Below are 18798 nucleotides of genomic sequence, written 5' to 3' on the forward strand. Positions count from 1 at the left end.
AATTTAAACGTCGATAATACTGTAACATCTTAACAATAAGGGTTTTTCCAAATAACCAAAGAGAGGTTCGACTGCGAACAATGGTGATGGTATCGTACTAAAGCCCTTGGTAAATTAACCAATTAAACAATGAGTACAGCAAGACGCTGGTTCTTGAAGTAACAACCCTTTTAACCAGGCCAAGATCGATTGATTTAACGATTGATTTAACGCATTATAACATCGAGATATTGAATACCGCTGTAAACGACAAAGCGAAGTGACCCCTGCGCAAGGCTGCGTCCCCAAGTACCCTTTTGTCAGGAACCCTTTTTTACTCGGGCAAGGTTTTTAGCATGCTTTGTTTGACTGTGCTTTTGTTACAGCATGCCCTAGTTTTGCCGAACCCAGCATGTTTGTTTGTTTGATAGGATAAGCATTGCACAGCCTTGCGCATGGCACCACTGCACGGGAGGGGAGGGTGGAGGATTACTATATTGCACTGCTAGTATGTGTGCGTACTCCCTATTCCATATATCCTACTTATCTTTCCCTCTTTCATTTGTCTCGCGGTTTAGGTTTAGTACTTGTTTTGGTGTGAGTCGGATGTAATATTATTTGCTTGGGAACGTACAACTTGCAGTGCATATTATTCCATTGTAAAAGAACTTAACAAATCTGTCCTGGGCTTGAAAATGCCCCTGTCAGCCACACCTTTGTTATTGTTTTTATTTAATATTGGAAGACACAAATGTGCGAAAATCTCGAATCAACCATATACAAAGTTTAATGCGTTATTTGCCAAATTCAATCGAAAATATCGCATTGGCTTCCCCAAATCAGCCGATGGAAATATATGCTTTTTCACACTTGGTACTTTGCTAGGATGACAAAATGGCGGCTGGCAGAGGCTGTTGAATTGAAGAATCAATCATCTAGCTGTTATATCTGACGCCACACCAAAGCAGTATACACTCTATTAGGCCGTTACCTTCCTGTCCTGAAATCTTTAAACTGTTTCTCAAAGAAAAATAAACTGAGAAAATATTGTCGCACACTTTGCTGTTGTAAGTAGCTTGTTTAGGATTGCAGGACGGGAAAGAAACGTAAATCACGATAGTCCGCCCAGGCTTCTCCCGCTTCTTTCACGACTATCTTTGCCTCCATTTCTCCCTTCTTATAGCCCTCGGTATCTACCTGTCTCTAATACTTGTTGCCATCGTTTTTTTTCTTAGAAACTCAACGACGAGTTCCAAGAACACAAGCCCATCATCGAGAATTTCAACCACGTCTCAGACTCCTTGCTTCAGCACGCGGCCCCTGAAGACCGCGAAGGTCTTGAGCGAGAGGTTAACGGTGTGAAGGGAGCGGCGGCGGACGTAGAGAGGAGATTGGCGGAGCGCGAAAAGACGGAGGAGATGGTCCGCGATCGATCGAGAAGGTACTGACATGTGTTTTGATATGTTATTTTGCCACTGAAGGAATGTATTGACTAAGCAAGACGAATTTCTTAAGACTTGCCCTCTGACATACGAAAAACAGCCGAAGTATTCATAACACTGCCTCTACACTGCCCCTAAAACTAGACGCTGACCATAAAACTTTCTAGGAAAAAAAACTTTACAAAAACCCATACTGGCTACGTCCCGCTTTCTAAACACACTGTTCAATTCCAAGGTACGATGACGCCAAGAATGGCCTTGCGGAGGTCGTACATGTGGTGGACCTGAAACTCGGAGAGCAACACGCATACGGAGCCGAACCTGACGGAATCCGCGCAGAGCTCAGACGCCTTGAGGTAAGGCCGTGTTTTTACACGCACAACATTGTCCGCGCAGAACTCAGACGAATCGAGGTGAGACTGTTTTCACACGCTCAACATTATCCGCGCCGAGAACAGACGACTCGAGGTAGGCCGTGATTTTACACCAGAGCATTATCCGCGCCGAGATCAGGTCGTCGTCGTTCGTTTGATTCCCTAGCGTTGACATAAATTCGTGTGCTTTGTCACTATTTGGCTAAATCCATACTTCGTATTATCCATGAGCCGTATTGAATACGGATCATGGACAACACGACGTTTGAACTTTTGCTTAGCGTTTGCCAATCCTAGATCCCGGAACCCTGCATGCTTGCGGTTCATAACTTTCTTTTTCACGTAGAGGAGCGCCTGCAAAGGCTGCTGGTTCCCCAAGCATTGAGCCCGCAATCCGTTCTCCATCATAGAGAGACCGATAAGTCTTAGCGACGAAATAGACTCTAGAAGGGGGGGGGGGGGGGGGGGGGGGTACGAGTTTGAGGATACGTTTTTATGTATAGTGGACATTTTACCTAATGACGAGTCTAAAGCTGGCGTGTTTTTAAACATTCTACTAGAGCTAGCGCAAGAGCCAGTATAACATCAAATGCAAAACGGTCTAACGCAGCGCTATCGCGTTTTCTTGTCTTACTCTTGCGTTCCTGTAAGAATAGGAAAATTACTAGTGTTACGCTCGAGTTTTACCGAGAGACTCTTTGCAGTTGACCTTTTATCGTTTCTAGCGTTACAAAATGCCCCATGGCGTACTCAGTTGATATATAGGCTCTTATAGAATATCATGATGGCGTAACGATGGTGACGCTTGCGATTCCTAAGAATGGACGACTGATACACCAGACAGTGCAATTCAAGTCGGAAATTTTCCGACCACTACAATACTGCGGTGACATAATGTTTTTATTTTAGCCGTCGCTTTCCGAACAAGAATTAATTATTGATAAGCATTTCGAAAATAATTGCAATACAGAATTGGAATTCTATAAAAAAGGAGTTCATCCAAAATTTCTTATCGATTATTTTCAATAACCCACAATCAGTGGTAATCGCGGTTTTGTCACCCTACACACGTTCTGCTAAATAAATGCTCTTTTAGTTAAAAATCATATCTTTCACAAAACTAACTTTTCGACCATCAAAATATTTCATACCCGCTACCTAAACTAGCTTCTTATAACCTGTCAACTGGGACATGCCAATTGATAGGCTATTTTTTATATGCGCCGAAACTGTATCCTTCTTTGACGTATTTGACCGGTGACATTTGCACAAAAAAACAAGCGGTAGAGTACATCACAATCACATCACAACTGGGAAAAAGCTTATGAATTAAGTTATGTGGCTATCGAAAAACTTTAAAATGCTGTGCGTGTAGCTGATTTTAGCGGCAGTTTGTTGAACTAGTAATTGTTTGCATGCGATGGGTGTTTGCACAATTATTTAATTAAGCGTTTACCAATCTAAGGTCAGTAAACTTAATTCACGTGGAATTTAGGTATTACATCGAGATATTACAACTAGAAGAATGGAATCTTTCAGACTAAATCTTTTACAAATACAAACGAGATTAATTGGGGCATTGTCATGTATACTTACGGTGGTTTTATTTGTATAAGAGAAGTTTGTCTGTTCGGGTTCTGAAGCATTTATTGCAGAGGAATAAAGTTCAAACCTCATCGTGACAGAAAACCACTTTGATTTGTCAAACTGACTGTGGAATCGAGAAAATAAAGACACAATATCCAATAAACCGATACTAAAAAGAAATAGTTTATATCTTTAATCATATTGTCTCTATACCTCCATGGAAAAGAAAACAATTTTCACACCTTTTGTTATTTTTCTTTGATCGCGAAATGCACCTTGCACGAGTCACATGGTAAATTTTCAAAGGAGTTTTTCAAGATAATATTCAAAGAGTACTGCTCCTCGTGATCGTGGTAGTCTTTTATGCCATAATTGGCTCGTGACTGTTTTGTTTTTGAATGGGAGCTTGCCGAAACGCGCCTAACTTTCCGTCAAACAATGACCTGTCACTATGAAACACGATAAATGCAAATTCACTTCCGTGCATGCATAATAAGGGAAGCCGCTCCGAACATACAACGGCGACCGTCTTGTTCTCGTCTCGGTTCATCGCTTGTGGTAGGAATATCCCCCTAACTACCACGACTCATGAACTTTACTTCATTCGCGCCGGCTAATTCTCTGTAACTTGGGTGCTTAAATTTCGGGCAAGCGTCAAAATCGTAGTATTTATGACGCTCTAAATTGCTATTCATTTAAATACTGTGATTGTCTTGTTGGGAGTTTGGAGGTTGCGGACGAATGGAGAGCGAGTTTGAGGCATGGGACGAAGGACTTGGCAGTGAATGCTCGTCTGATTGCGGTCATCACGGTTGGGAGCGTGCGGTCGCGGTTCAACCATCGCCAATGTCGTCTGCAACTCCATCTCCGCTAGCCGCTACCTCGTCATGCCGATCTACGGCCAGTATAAACCAGTCCGAAGCCTTACGGGCGCACTGGACACAAGAATACGACGAGAATCGAAATGTTACTCTGTTAAAACTTCACAAACACACGGAATATCGGCATGAAACTTCGTACAGGAAAACCGACGTGCGATACGTGACATTTACAGGACCTCTGGGACAAGAACCCGAGAGTAATGCGAATTATTTTACAAGCGAATCACCCACCAAAAGACCTGCTAAATTTGTACAAAATACTCGTAGTTTTGAACCGATGAACAAGGATAATTATATTAGAACTTCGCATCGACGAGAGGAACCGGGATATTTTAAAAGCATATCTGTCTGGAAATGCACGCTGCAAAAACCTGAAAATTATGATGATAGTGAAATACTTGGTCCTGTGGACCCGAATACAATTTATGACCGGTCTATTACACATTATGCTATTGTGCCGAAGATCTTTTCTTCGCCGTCTGGCCCGAGCAAGGTAGGAGAATATTGTAATATTTCTCTCGAAAACTGTTAGAGTTTCCAAGCTGCCGGTAGCATGACAAGTGCATCACTGTTTCACGCAACGTAGGCGTGATAAACTCGCGAGATATTTATCTAATACCACTAATTCTAATTTATTTTTAAATACATCGAGGTTTAAGGCAAGTTTGATAAACTTTTTGGTAGCTTTTACGTGTTTTTAGCTCGTATGGGTCATTATTTCGTTTTGTGAAGGTAATAAATTCGACTTTCGGCTCAATAGCCTATAGCGCAAAGTAAACAATCCATATTTTCATGTTTGCTTCTCCAGTTTAAAATCATTTCTCCTTCCTAGCTTTCCGCATTTTCATTTTCGTGCCACAATTAGAGAGAGAGTTATTACCTTTTATTGTTTAATTTGTTGGTTCGCAAGATAGAGGTTATTGTTTGATTCGTTTTGAGGCTTACACAAATTTGTGTTTCATATTTTATTCTTGGAAGTTTACAAATCCTTTCCCTGTTATATCTGGCTATTTAGCTTTGCGCTCATTATGTCTTTATGATATTTTTAGCCGAATTTTAACCGCCAAGAAGGCGTTTCTCGCGTGCTCCTCAGTACCTTTCGCCACCTGTTTGTTTTTAAAATACAAAACCATGTAACCAGCAGGAAAAGATACGAAAACAAAGCAAAAAACCACACTTATATCACACTTAATGTATCATTTCATTTTACAAACCTCAAAACCGCGAAACTCTCATATTAGACATGACTTCTTTTTGGAAAATGTTAGTTTCAATATTTGCTTTTAAAGTGGCATAAATTGGATTCATGGGAAGAGTCATTGGTTATTTTTATTTATGCTGTCACTAGAGAATTCGTCTCATAAATTCACTTAGTTTCGTTGCGTTACTAACTTAAAGATGCTTCGCTGATTCCGAATATTCGGGCGCCTTAACATCTTAGATTAAACATTCTTTTTTATTAAAATAAATACTTGATTCACTTTTTTAAATTCAAATATTAAAATATTTTTATTTGAAAATCGCACAAACATTTCATTTTCGCCCGAGGTTGTCCGCGAGCTTTCGTAGTATCACGTAAAGTGTTAGACATAATAATGCAATAAAAAATCGGAAATTATATTCTCTCAATGCTTTGTTTCTTTTCATAGAAGTCTCGGCAAGCGAATGCTTCATTTCCAGTAAAATGTTTGTCATAAACAGACGACTGTATGTTTCTACCCGATCTTTATATTCAGTGGTTATGTTTTTATCCTTGTTTGAAAACAAGTGGTTGAAATCCATAGATTAATTTCCCCTAACTTATAAGGAAAGATTGGCCACTTATGGTTTATTTTTCTACTCAAGGTTGTTCGAGATATAAATCAGTTTGACGCATCGCGAATGTTTATGTCATTACTCGACTTTGTCACGCGATCTATCAATCACGATATACTGTTACACGCGTCACGCACGCTGAAAACAGGAAATCGATTTAAACCGTGCTTTATTTATCTGAGAAATGGTCAAGAAAGTACCATTCGTCTTCCTGCTTTTGAAGTGTTTGGCTTTTAGTTGTTTATCAGGGCTGCGTTTAGTGGGCGATGATGACTTTTGAAGACAGCCTTAAAAAGTAGACTGGCAGTCGGAGCAGTCGAGATAACCTACATGGGTTTACATAAGAAGTCAGACATTTTCAAGTAACAAAGGGAATTTAAGTCAGTAGAAGCATCGTATTTTCAGATAAGCTTTTTTCAAAGGCTGCTTACTTTCCCGCGCAAAATTGCACATTATGTGCTTTAACTTTTATACCCTTAATTTCTTTTTGCATTGTTTTTATATTTTCTTTCGAGCGGAAATTTAGGGCATTGAAAGTAATAGCATGCAAAAAGCTATACCCAAACTGAAATCCCTTCTGTAGAGGTAGTTAAACACAACGGTAAGTAATCCTCTTATCATGTCCCGCACTAATGGCCGCAGTAAGAGATGTTTTAAAATAACAAGGTGTAGGTCTTATCCAGACATTATTTCTTTAAGTATGGAAATGCATTTAACTCCTGCACATCCAGGATAAAACAGACAAACAACTAGCATAGTTCTAGTTATAAAACTCGCCGGTGCTTATGTTTCAGGTGCTTAAAGACAAACTCTACAAGGGCGCGGCAGCCGCAGAGTCCGCTGGCCAAAATTTATTGTCTCTAGAGGGACCGGACGCCGACCTGTCAGGAGTAGACGAGGAGCTGAGAGCTCTGAACGAGCGTGTGTCCGACCTCAAGGTCAGGCTGTCGGCCTTTGAGGAGCACTACCAGGTAAACACTAGTTCTTTTTAGCGACTTATGGGAAAGGGGATATGCGTACTACGCCAGTAGTTTTGGTTGACTGCAGTGACATGACGGAAAAACCTGGAAAATGCGCAATTCTGGATAGAGGAAGAAGACACAATTTCTTACAATGGCCATCGGTTCCTTGTGCTACGGACTGATTTTCAAAACACAAATAACGTGAGACCGAAGTGCACACACCAAGATTTTGGCTTTTAAGATATTTTTTCCTTGATCATCCTTGCGCTATGTAATGGGCTCAGGGACGACGATCTCAAATTTCAATGATTTTTTACAAAAAGTCAATTTAAAAAAAGTCTCATTTCATATTTTGTTTGCTATTACTCACTAAGTCCTTAGGAAAATTTTCCGCCTTATTAGATGTAAAATGGGCTTATTTGAAGCGTCATATCATGTTTTTCACGTCATATCGACTACGGTTCTTTTTTTTTCGGTTGACTACGGTTTTTAGCAATATGCCTTTAGAAGAAAAACGAAAGCTAGCATGTAGAATCCTACACGAATCTTTGTTTTTTGTTTGTTTTAGTCTTCTGCTTGATTCAACTATTTCAAAAAAGCAATATATCTCAATACTCAATATTATTTCCTAGCTACATTCCCAACAGAAAAAAAAGAAAATTAAAGTAAAAGCCACTAATCAATAAACCAGTGGCGGCTATGCTTATATGTATGCTAATGCCTGCAAACGCAAGGCTATGCTACGCATTGGTACCCCTAGGAGGTGACGTCTACATTACGAGCGCTTATTACCATCAACATGATCTTGATTGTGTTGCAAGTTACACAGTGTGACATAAGTACTAACTGGATCCCTTTTCCTACACCAGGATCACTTGCAGCAAGCGGAGGCATTCCAGGATGCGGTCAGGCGATTGCTGGACAGACTGGCCGCCAGGAAGGCCCTCCTGGACAGAGACGAAGTGGATACCAGTGACAAGAATGCCGTACGTTCACGGATCGCCGAACTTGAGGTGAGGTCGCATGCAGAACTATTAAGAACCCTCAGAGTAATATAGCCTGAATCATGCAGAACTATTAAGAAACCTCAAAGTAAGAGCGATATACGAAATAAAGACGCGAATACGTATATGTAGTTTGGCCTGAATCATGCAGAACTATTGAAAACCCTCAAAGTAAGAGCGATATACGAAATAAAGACGCGAATACGTATATTTAGTTTGGCCTGAATCATGCAGAACTATTGAAAAGCCTCAAAGTAAGAGCGGTATACGAAATAAAGACGCGAATACGTATATGTAGTTTGGCCTGAATCATGCAGAACTATTGAAAACCCTCAAAGTAAGAGCGATGTACGAAATAAAGACGCGAAAACGTATATGTAGTTTGGCCTGAATCATGCAGAACTATTAAAAACCCTCAAAGTAAGAGCGATATACGAAATAAAGACGCGAAAACGTATATGTAGTTTGGCCTGAATCATGCAGAACTATTGAAAACCCTCAAAGTAAGAGCGATATACGAAATAAAGACGCGAAAACGTATATGTAGTTTGGTCTGAATCATGCAGAACTATTGAAAACCCTCAAAGTAAGAGCGATATACGAAATAAAGACGCAAATGCCTATATGTAGTTTATGTAGCCTGAATCACTTAAGCCCGTGTAAAAAGCGTTAACGTCGCCCAGAAGTCTGCGGGAGTAGAAATATCTCGCTTGGGTGACAAGACATTGGAACTTTAGCAAACGTATCATCCCATATTCCGTGTGTAAACAGCACTGCGTAGCCAGGGAATATTGTTATTTCCTTCCCAGCAATGCTAGTACTTATGCTTCAGCTGATAGTTCATGCTTCAGCTGATAGCTCATAGTATGGTCTATGAGCTCCCGTTCCAAGAAAAAGGCACGTTATCCTTGTGTTACTCTACCAGTGGACAAGACCTGCTTGACGGCGTGGCGAATATCTTCAATGAACACATAGCAGATACCGGGGTTAAGGGCAGAGTTGAGGCACACGAAGAGCAGCATCGCGATGATGAGTTTAGAAATTAGCGGCGTAACAGAGCGACTCACGATGGTGTGCAAAGCTAGCGAGTGATATGGTGTGGTGAACAAGATGAAAGAACCAAGCGAACACAGCACCATCTTGATGGCGTTCCCGAGACGGCGTTTGCGAGCGATGCGCTGGGCTTCTGGGAGCTGAACGATCACGTCTATGACTTGCAGCCGGCGTAAGATCATGACTCCAAGCACAACAATAGTAAAGTAGAGCACGACAAACAAGGCGAAGAGCGCCATCATGTAATCCCGATAGTACGCCCAAGGTACCGTTATCTCGCACATCTCGTCGCGAAGATCAATGAAGTAGAATAGCGGGGAGTAGAGTGCGGTAGGGATCACCCAAGCGAGGACGACCAAGCCGTAGATTCCTCGACGGCCGAGCTCAACCATAGATATGGACGTCACCCCCCGAAACCGCTCGACGGTGATAAACAACAGATTCAGTGGGGACACGAGCAAGACCATGCCTCCCATGAAATGGATCAGTTTACACACGACCCTCCCACTTGTACCCTGGACACTCCAGCTCGAGCCGGAGAGGGTAGCGAGCTGAAAGGGGATGTTCCATATTGCGATCATCAAGTCACCAGCCGCCGAGTTGGCAATTAGCAGGTTGATGCTTCTCCTCGTGTGACGGTGCCTTAAGATCGCGATGATTAGAAGCAGGTTAAGTATGATAGCGAGGCTTTCCACGGTTATGTAGAACACGATGACTGTGGTGCGTAGAGCGCCTGACAAAACGGATCCGAGATAAACCGTTAAGTTACTGCTCGAATTCATCTCTTCTCACGAATGGTAACTCAAATGCCATCGACTTCTCAGTAGTGTTTGCCTCCCCTTCAAATCTCCTGCCGCTTTTGACCTTGTTCCCCTATTGAGCGCACAAACATGTAATAACCGGAGAAAGATAAACATCCTGCGATGCTATAATTAATTTTAGAATATTTTATTTCGTCACAGTTTGGTTTCACGTGAAATGTTTTCCTGACCGCGAGTCTTTCGCGAGAAAAGTTTTTTTTTTTGCTTATTTGCCAAATCTGCATTATTTGTCCACTTAAAGTAACTCATTTTAATACTATTAAAACTGACTTACTGAGTTCAATATATTGTCATATGGCCATGAGGTTTCCTAAGAAACGCAGTTCTCTGTAAACAGTAATACTGAAACACTTAGATTGAAGTGTCAAAAATAGACTATTTTTTATTTCATCAAATTGTTTACTGTGGTTTTGAGCATTCTACAAACTCAGATTGAAGAATTCCGAACGGCAAACAACATTACTCGTAAATCAAAGTGAATAAAACAATTGGGGAGATGCCAAAACAACCATAAAAAGCGACGTGTTATAATTCTGCTGTTTTAAACACACAGTTTGTGGTTGTGTGGTAGCATCGTTGTTGTTTATCCTTGTAAAAGATAAATATACTGTAATGTGCATAGAGCTTGTATTTCTAAGGAGACATCAAAAATAATATCACTAATAAATGATGTAGCCTAACCTTTAAGCCCTTACTCGCGGAACGGATATTTCGCCAGAAGGTGGTTACACGTAGGCTATAAAAGATAGAGCACTGTATAATTACTGACTGGGCTACCACTGTATAATTACTGACTAGGCTAGCACTGTATAATTACTGACTAGGCTAGCACTGTATAATTGCTGACTAGGCTAGCACTGTATAATTACTGACTAGGCTACCACTGTATAATTACTGACTAGGCTAGCACTGTATAATTACTGACTAGGTTACCACTGTATAATTACTTACTAGGCTAGCACTGTATAATTACTGACTAGGCTACCACTGTATAATTACTGTCTTGTATTTTCGCTTTGCAGAATCTTCATCGCGAAATGGAACAAGCGCGCCCGCTGTTATCAACTGCCACTGCCAGTGGTGAATGGTTAATACAAAACGCGAAGAAGTCCAAAGCCACGTGAGTATCTATTAAGCACTCGTTTTACCCTCTGAAAACAAAAATGCATTATTTATTCATTTTATCAAACGTGACGCAAGGGGGGCCAGTTCGGTGTCCTGGTGGAAAGGGATTGTGGGAAAGGTATGCGCGCTTTGTACCCCATGTGGGACGTGCTGTGGAGAAGGCAAAGCTTCTTTTTTACAGGGCTTGATATAGGCAACACCGGCTGCGCGATAGACTTTGATATTTTATTTAGTTGATATATATCATTTTAATGCAGCCTTCCCGACGGTCGCCGGGAGAGTGAGGTTATCCCATCCGAGGTCGCTGACACACTCAACACTCTCGAGCGCAATTTCCAGCAGTTGGAGGGAGCGATATGTGAGCAAAAGCGCTACCTCACCGAACTAACCATAGAGCCATCAGTCACGTGCGCAGAGCTGACCGAATACATCCGCGAGTTCACGGTCTGGCTGTGCACGGTCGAGGACCGAGTGGACCGGGCCGAGCCTGTTAGTCATGACGTCAGTGCCCTGAAGGAGCAGCAGGAAGAAGTTCGTGTAAGTATCACGTGATATTTGATGTTACAGTCCGTGGATCCGTGACGCATTAAGTCCTACTTGCATGACGCATTTAGTCGGACTTGCGTGACGCATTTAGTCGGACTTGCGTGACGCATTTAGTCCGATTTGCGTGACGCATTTAGTCCGACTTGCGTGACGCATTTAGTCCAATTCGCGTGACGAAAGCTTTCGTAGGCTCTCCGTGTATTATTTTCAATAAAATCTGCTATGATCACTGTAAAATTTAAAACATCCTACAACAACAACTGCTCGCTCTTATTTCTAATGCATAAAATGATGCAGAAATATTACAATCAAACATTATCACGGAGGTGATGTATCGTCGTATGCTTAGAGAATGTATTCCATACCCTCTAGGCGATCAAGACAGACGTGGATGCCCACAAGCCCACCTACGAAACAATCAACAAACAGTCTGAAGATTTCCTGGAAAAGACTCGTCCAGGAGCTGAGCGGGACGAGATATCCCGACTCTACCACGATATCAAGCCGCGCTGGGAGACCATCAACCTTCGCCTGAGCGCTCGTGAAGACCAGATCGCAAGCGTGCAGCCCCTGGCTCTGGCCTATGAGGAGGCCCTGAATGACGTGGAGGGAGTAGTGAAGGGCGCCGAGACACACCTGTCTAACCTTGGCGACGCGCCCTCTGGCAAGCAGGAGCTCCACGCGCTCAACGTAAGGGACTTTGGGCAAATGATTTATTGATACCTTATTTGTATAGGTCTTTTGAGGTTGATTTAGACAGCACGATTTAGCCGTATGCGACCTGTCTACGACATGTCTTAGCCCTGAATTACACACTACGACTTTCGTAGCCGGACGTCGTAGGCTGATTTACACTCTACGACTCGAGTTTTACAGGTCGCGAGCAAGTTTCATATCACTAAATCGCGTTGTCTAAATCTGCCTTAATTATACACAGAAAAGGACTCACTTGGGTGATGTGATAACAGACCGCATTTTTAAAAATTCTTTAATGTTAGTTTGTTGCTATTTGTTATGCGCCAATATAGGATACTTTACGTCCCATTCGTTGGCTATTTTAACGTCTCACTGTCTGTCATTTTACATTCCTCCATCGGGAGAATCCACCAATACTCAAGCACTTGTCTGTTCTTGTGTTAGGGCGTATTGAATACTGTTGACAAGCATCACCAGGATCTGGAAAAGGCGAATGCAATCGCTGCTGAACTCGCTGCTAAACTGGACGAGCTGGATGGTGATTCCAGCGGCATTAAGCGAATACAGGTCAGTCAGGAGAGTGTTGTGGTTATTAACCACATCAACCACTCCTTTATTAATGTTAGCATAAAAAACAACATTATATTCGCTTGCTTTAAAGTGCCCACTCACAATTAAAGACTGATACTTTATAAACGATATCTGTTTGGAAGTATCTTAGTTAATCGCTTGAATTTGGAGATGAAAATGGATGATTGTGTGACTATTACTGGGTGGGAACTTATAATGGTGGCGCGATTGGCTTTCTTTATAAGCTTGTTTTCGTACCAAGAGTTTTAAGGCGGACAGGAGGAGGTAAATGGTGGTGGGCTGGTGGTGGATGACACAGAGGGCGTGAGCTATATAATGTGCTTTGGTCATGGGATTCCCAACCTGAGTTATTGATTGTACGCGTTTTTTATTTTATTTTTAGGACACAGCCAATAATCGTTACGATAAGGTCAAGCGAGACCTAGAAAACAAGAAGCACCACCTCGAGTCCGACCAAAACGACAGGTTCATCCGAGCCTTGGATGCCGTGGCAACGGAAATCAACAAGCTGGATAGCGAGATCCCGGATGATAGGCTGAATGAAGACCCGGATGAGCTGAGCCAGCAGCTGAGCAAACTAAACGTGAGTGAATTTTTTTTTCTTAGTTCGGTTTAAGTGACACATTTTCAAATTCCCGTTGTGACCTGTCTTGACACTGTTGGTACCTTTTTTGGCGGAATAGTTTGCTATCAGCATATTCTCCAAATTGTATTCATTTCAGTTAGTCTATAGTTTGTGCGTTATTACTGGGCTGTTTGTAAACCATAGTATAATGGTGCTGTGAAGTATGCATTTCGTCAACCATTCCAGGCTTTGCTTGGTCTTTATAACTGTGCGGTATTTTCCATATAGAAATGTTGTTATTTGACTTCCCTCAGGCGGAGTACATGTCCCTGTGCCAGCTGAAGACCATGCTAGCATCGCTACAGAACGCCGGCATGGGCATCATCGAGAAGAATAAGGACGATCCTACAATCGTGGATGAGCTCACTCACAAGGTAGCATTCACATTCAGACAGAGCATGTCCGTACTTGGCCTTTATGACTTATAACGCGTTTGCGGTAGCATACTTTATCAATTACATTCAGTCAGAGCATGTCTGTACTTAGCCTTCATGACTTATAACGCGTTTACACTAGCATCAAACTATTCCTACCCTAAACATCAGCTCACTTATAAGCCTTTGTCTTTTGGATTAAATCAATCCTATAACACGCTTTCCAATTGTTTTTCCTGTATTACAACCCCATCCCAATGTTTTTAGATCCAAGAAGTAACCGATCGATATGTGGCGGTGGAGCAGAAGCTTCGTGATAGAGCAGCGCTAATCCAGAATGCGTTGTACAAGCGCCAGAACTTCCAGCAGGCACTAGAGGACTTTGAAACTTGGCTCGTTCAGACGGAGGAGAAAGTGACAACTCAGTCAATGCTTTCAATCAGGCCTGTGGTCATCAAGAAACAGAGCAGCGAACAGCAGGCAAGTCATTGTCAACTGCATCCGCTATGACGCATAGATAAGCAAGTTATCGCCGATGAGCAAGCCTTTGTTATTAGTTCTACTTAAAACTTCGTTTGTCATTGTTGTTTAGTGGCAAACGTCTGAAATTTATCAGACACACAAATAGGCGACGGCTTCGAAGACGCGATCAGAAAAAGCGCTAAGCACTAAGCGCCCGGTTCTAAACTGGTTTTTGTAAACATGGATAGGGTTCTAATTCAAAGAGACAAATATAAGACAGAACTTTAAGTCTGCTTTAGTGTATACAGATAGTTATGTTTGCAGCGCGAGCGTCCCCGTCCTTAACAGACCTAAAAATTTGATCGAACCAGATCGAACGCATCTCCTCGTGCCGGTTTTGAATGTTATGTTTCTTGCTGGCATCGCTGTCCGTGCGTGACATATTTACCACCTCATTTTAATTTCCGTTGTAACGCAATCTTTATATATCACAGGAGCTGATGGAAGAAATTGAGTTACACGAGCCGATCCACAAAGACCTCCAAACACGTGGTGTTACGGCAGCAAAAGAAGCGACATCAAGAGCCGACCAAGAGAGTCTGGAGAACCGACTGAAAGACATCGTGCAGCGCTGGCGTAACATTAACAAGTTAGCGGGAGACCGTAGCAAAAAGCTGGAGAAGCTGCTACCTGTTGTGATGAACTATGTTCAGTATAGGAATAACTTACTGGCTTGGTTAAGTGCGGATGAGAAGAGACTGCAGGAATTAGCGCTCAATGACGAGGTCAGCAATATGGACGTGCTGTCACAGAAGCAGGAAACCATGAAGGTATGTAGTTCACTGTTGACGTTTTGAGCTTTATTTGGCGAGTTTATGTAGCATTGTGGCATCAATAAAATATAATGTTGCCAATGTATCGCGTTGCTGGTTGCTGTCGTGCAGAAATATCTTCGCTTTAGTGCCATATTCAGGATAAAATTCACATGACCTTCATTTTCAAGGAACTCCGTGCTGCGATTGAGGACAACCGCGTGGTCTACCAGCAGCTCATCTCAACCTCCGAAATTCTGATCAGCATCTGTCACGATTTTTTAATCAACACGGACGCTGTGGTTGTTATTGGCGACGTTGAGGAAATCAAACGTCGGTTTGAGAAACACAGCGAAGCAGTTCGAGGGGGCGAAAAAGAGCTACGTAACTCGAACAAGACTATGGCCAAGGTAAATGGTACTACTAATGACCGGGCTAAAATATGAATGAAAAATGATCCAACCAGCCAAAAGTGTCAGCACGAGCGGGGTTCACGTTCATGCGAAGTGCTGCCATAACGGTCCTCGGTCCGTTACCATCATCCCTATCTCTTAGGGAGTGTTTTCAAACAAGAGCGTTCTTCACCTCCCCCAGATCGGTGAGATTGTCCACCACCCCTTTCCATATTTCCACAATACCCGTGTTGCCTCATTCCATATTCTCTCGATACTTCTGGTAACCATAGCCGTAGCAGGCCTCGAATAATTTTTTTTGGGGGGACACGATACCGAAACATTTAGAAAATATTGGGAGGCAGAGCCACGCCCCCACTGGTCATTTCCCTATAATTTTCGTAAATATTGGGGGGGGGGGGGGGGGTTGGGCACGTGTTCCAAGTGCCCCACCCCCTGCTACGACCCTACTTACGTGATTATTCGGTACGTCTTTCAGGTCCGTGAGGTGATGGAGCCCATGCAACAGGTGATGAACGAGGCCGAGGGCATCTTGGCACAGGAGCCCGCCTACGGTACAGATATAGGACAGGTCAAGGAGGAACTCGACAAAGTCAACGTAAGTATTACACATCTTTTATTAGTCTTCATCTTAGAGGCTTTTCGCTTACTTAGTGCTTTTTATTCACTTTTCCCCAACAAATAGAAAATGCTGGACGTCCTTGAGACGACGGAGATCAAACTTGTTCGGCTGTCTAAGCAAGTGACAAACAATGAGTACATCATCACCATTATCAAGGACAACCGTGTCATGCAGGTATCGTCACCTCGCTCTTACTATGAGAATATACCACAACCTTTTCGCCTTGAGAGTATACAATAAGAATATACCAGCACCTTCTTACCTCGAGCGATAAAAGTAGGCTTACTATGTCCTAGGGGCACCTGTATATTACTTCGCTTTTAAATACGTCTCGTTCTCCGACTAAAGGAGCACTTTGTTCTCGTAAATCCATATCGTAGGATAGATTTACATGAGCACTTTTCTCTAGCGCTTTCTTCTTGTCTCGTGCGTCTAAAGGAGCACCTTATCTTGAGTCGTTTACTTATGAGTCAGTTTCGTTGGCTCGTATAAAGAAGTGGCCGTCTATGCACGTCTAATAACCTTGTGTTTCCGTGTTGTATGCTCGTCTAATAAACTTGTGTTTCCGCCGTGTAGGTTCGTCTGAAGGAGCGCAAGGTCAAGCTGGAAAAATACATCCGCACGGTCGAGGTATTCCAGGGCGCTGGCCGTGACGTAGAGGTCAAGGTCATGGGGATTATGACGTTCGTGTCGGTCGAGATTCTCGTCACGGATGTTGAAAACATCAAAGACCAGCTTCAGCACATTCAGGTAAGGTAGTCCTTAGGATAAGCAGACATGCCTTCACACGTGCTTTTAGTCATATCTCAGAGTCATCCTTCTCAATAAAAATCCCCCAAAAATTATCATTTTTGCGGCGTTTCCAGAAAAAAAATATATATAAAGCCTCTGATTGATATTTGACAAATGTTTTGACATTTGCTGGCGTCAAAACCTGCTGCAGCAAGGTCTTTCTCTATGTTATTGTAGGCGGAGGTCATGAAATCCGAAACATACAGAAACTGTTCGTAGGGAGTTGACGGTAGAACCCCAAAGAAGGAGAAATAATAGTAAAACTAATATTTGGTATGTCGTTATAGAACCTCGAGGAAGAAGTTGTCATCCATCGACGCAAAATCGAGACCATGGCAGAAACGGGAGAATGGATCATCCGACAGAACAACGATAATGAAGAGGTGATAAGCGAGGTGAAGTCAAGCATCTCTAACGCGCGAAGCAGCGTGGATGAGGTGTCTGTCCGTTTGAGGGACAGGCGGAGACGGCTAGAGACAGCGCTCACAGAGAAGGAGAGAGTTTATGACACGCTCGGAAACTTCGAGAAGCGTGTGGTGAAGGTGGATAAAAAGCTGCATCGCGCCAAGCCAGTGTCTGCAGAGTACGTGGTGATCAAAGAACAGCGCGTCTCACACGAGGTCAGTAAAACACTAGTACTTAGATCTTTAAATTATCCTCATCTCCAAATATATTCTCCCAGTCGTCCAAAACCTCTTGTTAATTGTGTCTTAACATTTAATGTCCCATGGTCACAGGTCGTTGTCAAGGAAGTGAGTCTCTTGAATCCCATCTCCAAATACATCTTCCCAGCGGCCCAAAACTTGATCCTTGAAGCACCCCCTGGAGCTGAAAAGGACTCGCTTGAGAACCGGGTGTCTGCCACACAGACATTATGGGTAGAAGTGAAGGAGAAGTCTCATGGCCGCCATCAAGTCATCGAGAGTGTGTTCCCAAGCGCGCAGAACTACGACGATGCATACAGAGCGCTCATCATCTGGATGAAGGATGCAGAGTCGCGGGTGATCAACTTGAGTCCCGTGTCATGTGACCAGGATGCTCTGAACAAACAGAAGAAGGTTTTGCAGGTTTGTCGTTAATCTTTAATATAATAGTTTATTCAATCCTTTCCCAGCTAGGGGCCGAACGTTGAATTGACAAGCATTGGTCATGCGCTTTAGTAGAGCTTGATTGCTATTAGCGAGAGGGCATTAGCTTAGTTGATGGTGGCAATACGAATGCCAAGTCAATGAACAATAAATTTGCATCGCACTGTTTACTGTCCCTTTTGCATTTTTGACATTTGAATTCGGTAAGCAAGTTATTTTGTATTTCATTCGTAAATACAAAGGAAAATACAGAATTTGTGATTTTGCAGGAGATGCAGCAGGATGTCGAAGACCACAGCCCCGTGTATCAGTTCTTCTTGACATCTGCAGACGCGTTACGGGATGCGTGCAGAAAAGCGAACATCACGTGCGGACTACAGCCCATCGAGATGCTCAACTACGAGGTCAATAACCGCTGGCAGGTCATCGAGGAGGTAAGAAAGGGACAAAGTTAGTAGTGAGAAACCTAGAACAATATAAAGGATACAAGAGGAGTGTACCAGGCGATATGCAAACTGATAAGACACAGCCGTGACTGGGGAAATGATCAAAGTCTTCGTTCCTGCTTTTTTCGATATTTGTGGAGCTCTATGCTCGACAAAGTCTAACAAGAGTGTCGAAGTACCCTAGAAACGTCCTTTTTGTATTTCGTGTTCGTTTTTGGGGTTACAGCTGGTAGGGTGAATGGTGCACCATGTCTTCGTGTTGAGGTACGTCGACTGTTAAGTGTCATT

The 18798-nt window shown here is 42.7% G+C and overlaps 1 protein-coding gene across 10 annotated transcripts in view; it reads left to right on the plus strand.

Annotated features, from left to right (window-relative positions):
- Positions 1-18798, plus strand: part of LOC5509225 (nesprin-1) — a 125759-nt gene that overhangs the window by 56253 nt on the left and 50708 nt on the right. For all 10 annotated transcript variants that reach the window (XM_048726027.1, XM_048726036.1, XM_048726029.1 and 7 more), the window contains 19 exons: positions 1215-1420; positions 1657-1777; positions 6873-7049; positions 7910-8053; positions 10941-11038; positions 11301-11580; positions 11962-12279; positions 12730-12852; positions 13259-13459; positions 13756-13875; positions 14143-14355; positions 14832-15167; positions 15341-15559; positions 16041-16160; positions 16248-16358; positions 16761-16934; positions 17264-17596; positions 17714-18043; positions 18334-18498. In XM_048726027.1, coding sequence (XP_048581984.1) covers positions 1215-1420; positions 1657-1777; positions 6873-7049; positions 7910-8053; positions 10941-11038; positions 11301-11580; positions 11962-12279; positions 12730-12852; positions 13259-13459; positions 13756-13875; positions 14143-14355; positions 14832-15167; positions 15341-15559; positions 16041-16160; positions 16248-16358; positions 16761-16934; positions 17264-17596; positions 17714-18043; positions 18334-18498 — 3789 coding nt within the window. The remainder of the gene's footprint in view (positions 1-1214; positions 1421-1656; positions 1778-6872; positions 7050-7909; positions 8054-10940; positions 11039-11300; positions 11581-11961; positions 12280-12729; positions 12853-13258; positions 13460-13755; positions 13876-14142; positions 14356-14831; positions 15168-15340; positions 15560-16040; positions 16161-16247; positions 16359-16760; positions 16935-17263; positions 17597-17713; positions 18044-18333; positions 18499-18798) is intronic.

Source organism: Nematostella vectensis, chromosome 4 (assembly GCF_932526225.1).
Source record: "Nematostella vectensis chromosome 4, jaNemVect1.1, whole genome shotgun sequence".
Classification (NCBI taxonomy): domain Eukaryota; kingdom Metazoa; phylum Cnidaria; class Anthozoa; order Actiniaria; family Edwardsiidae; genus Nematostella; species Nematostella vectensis.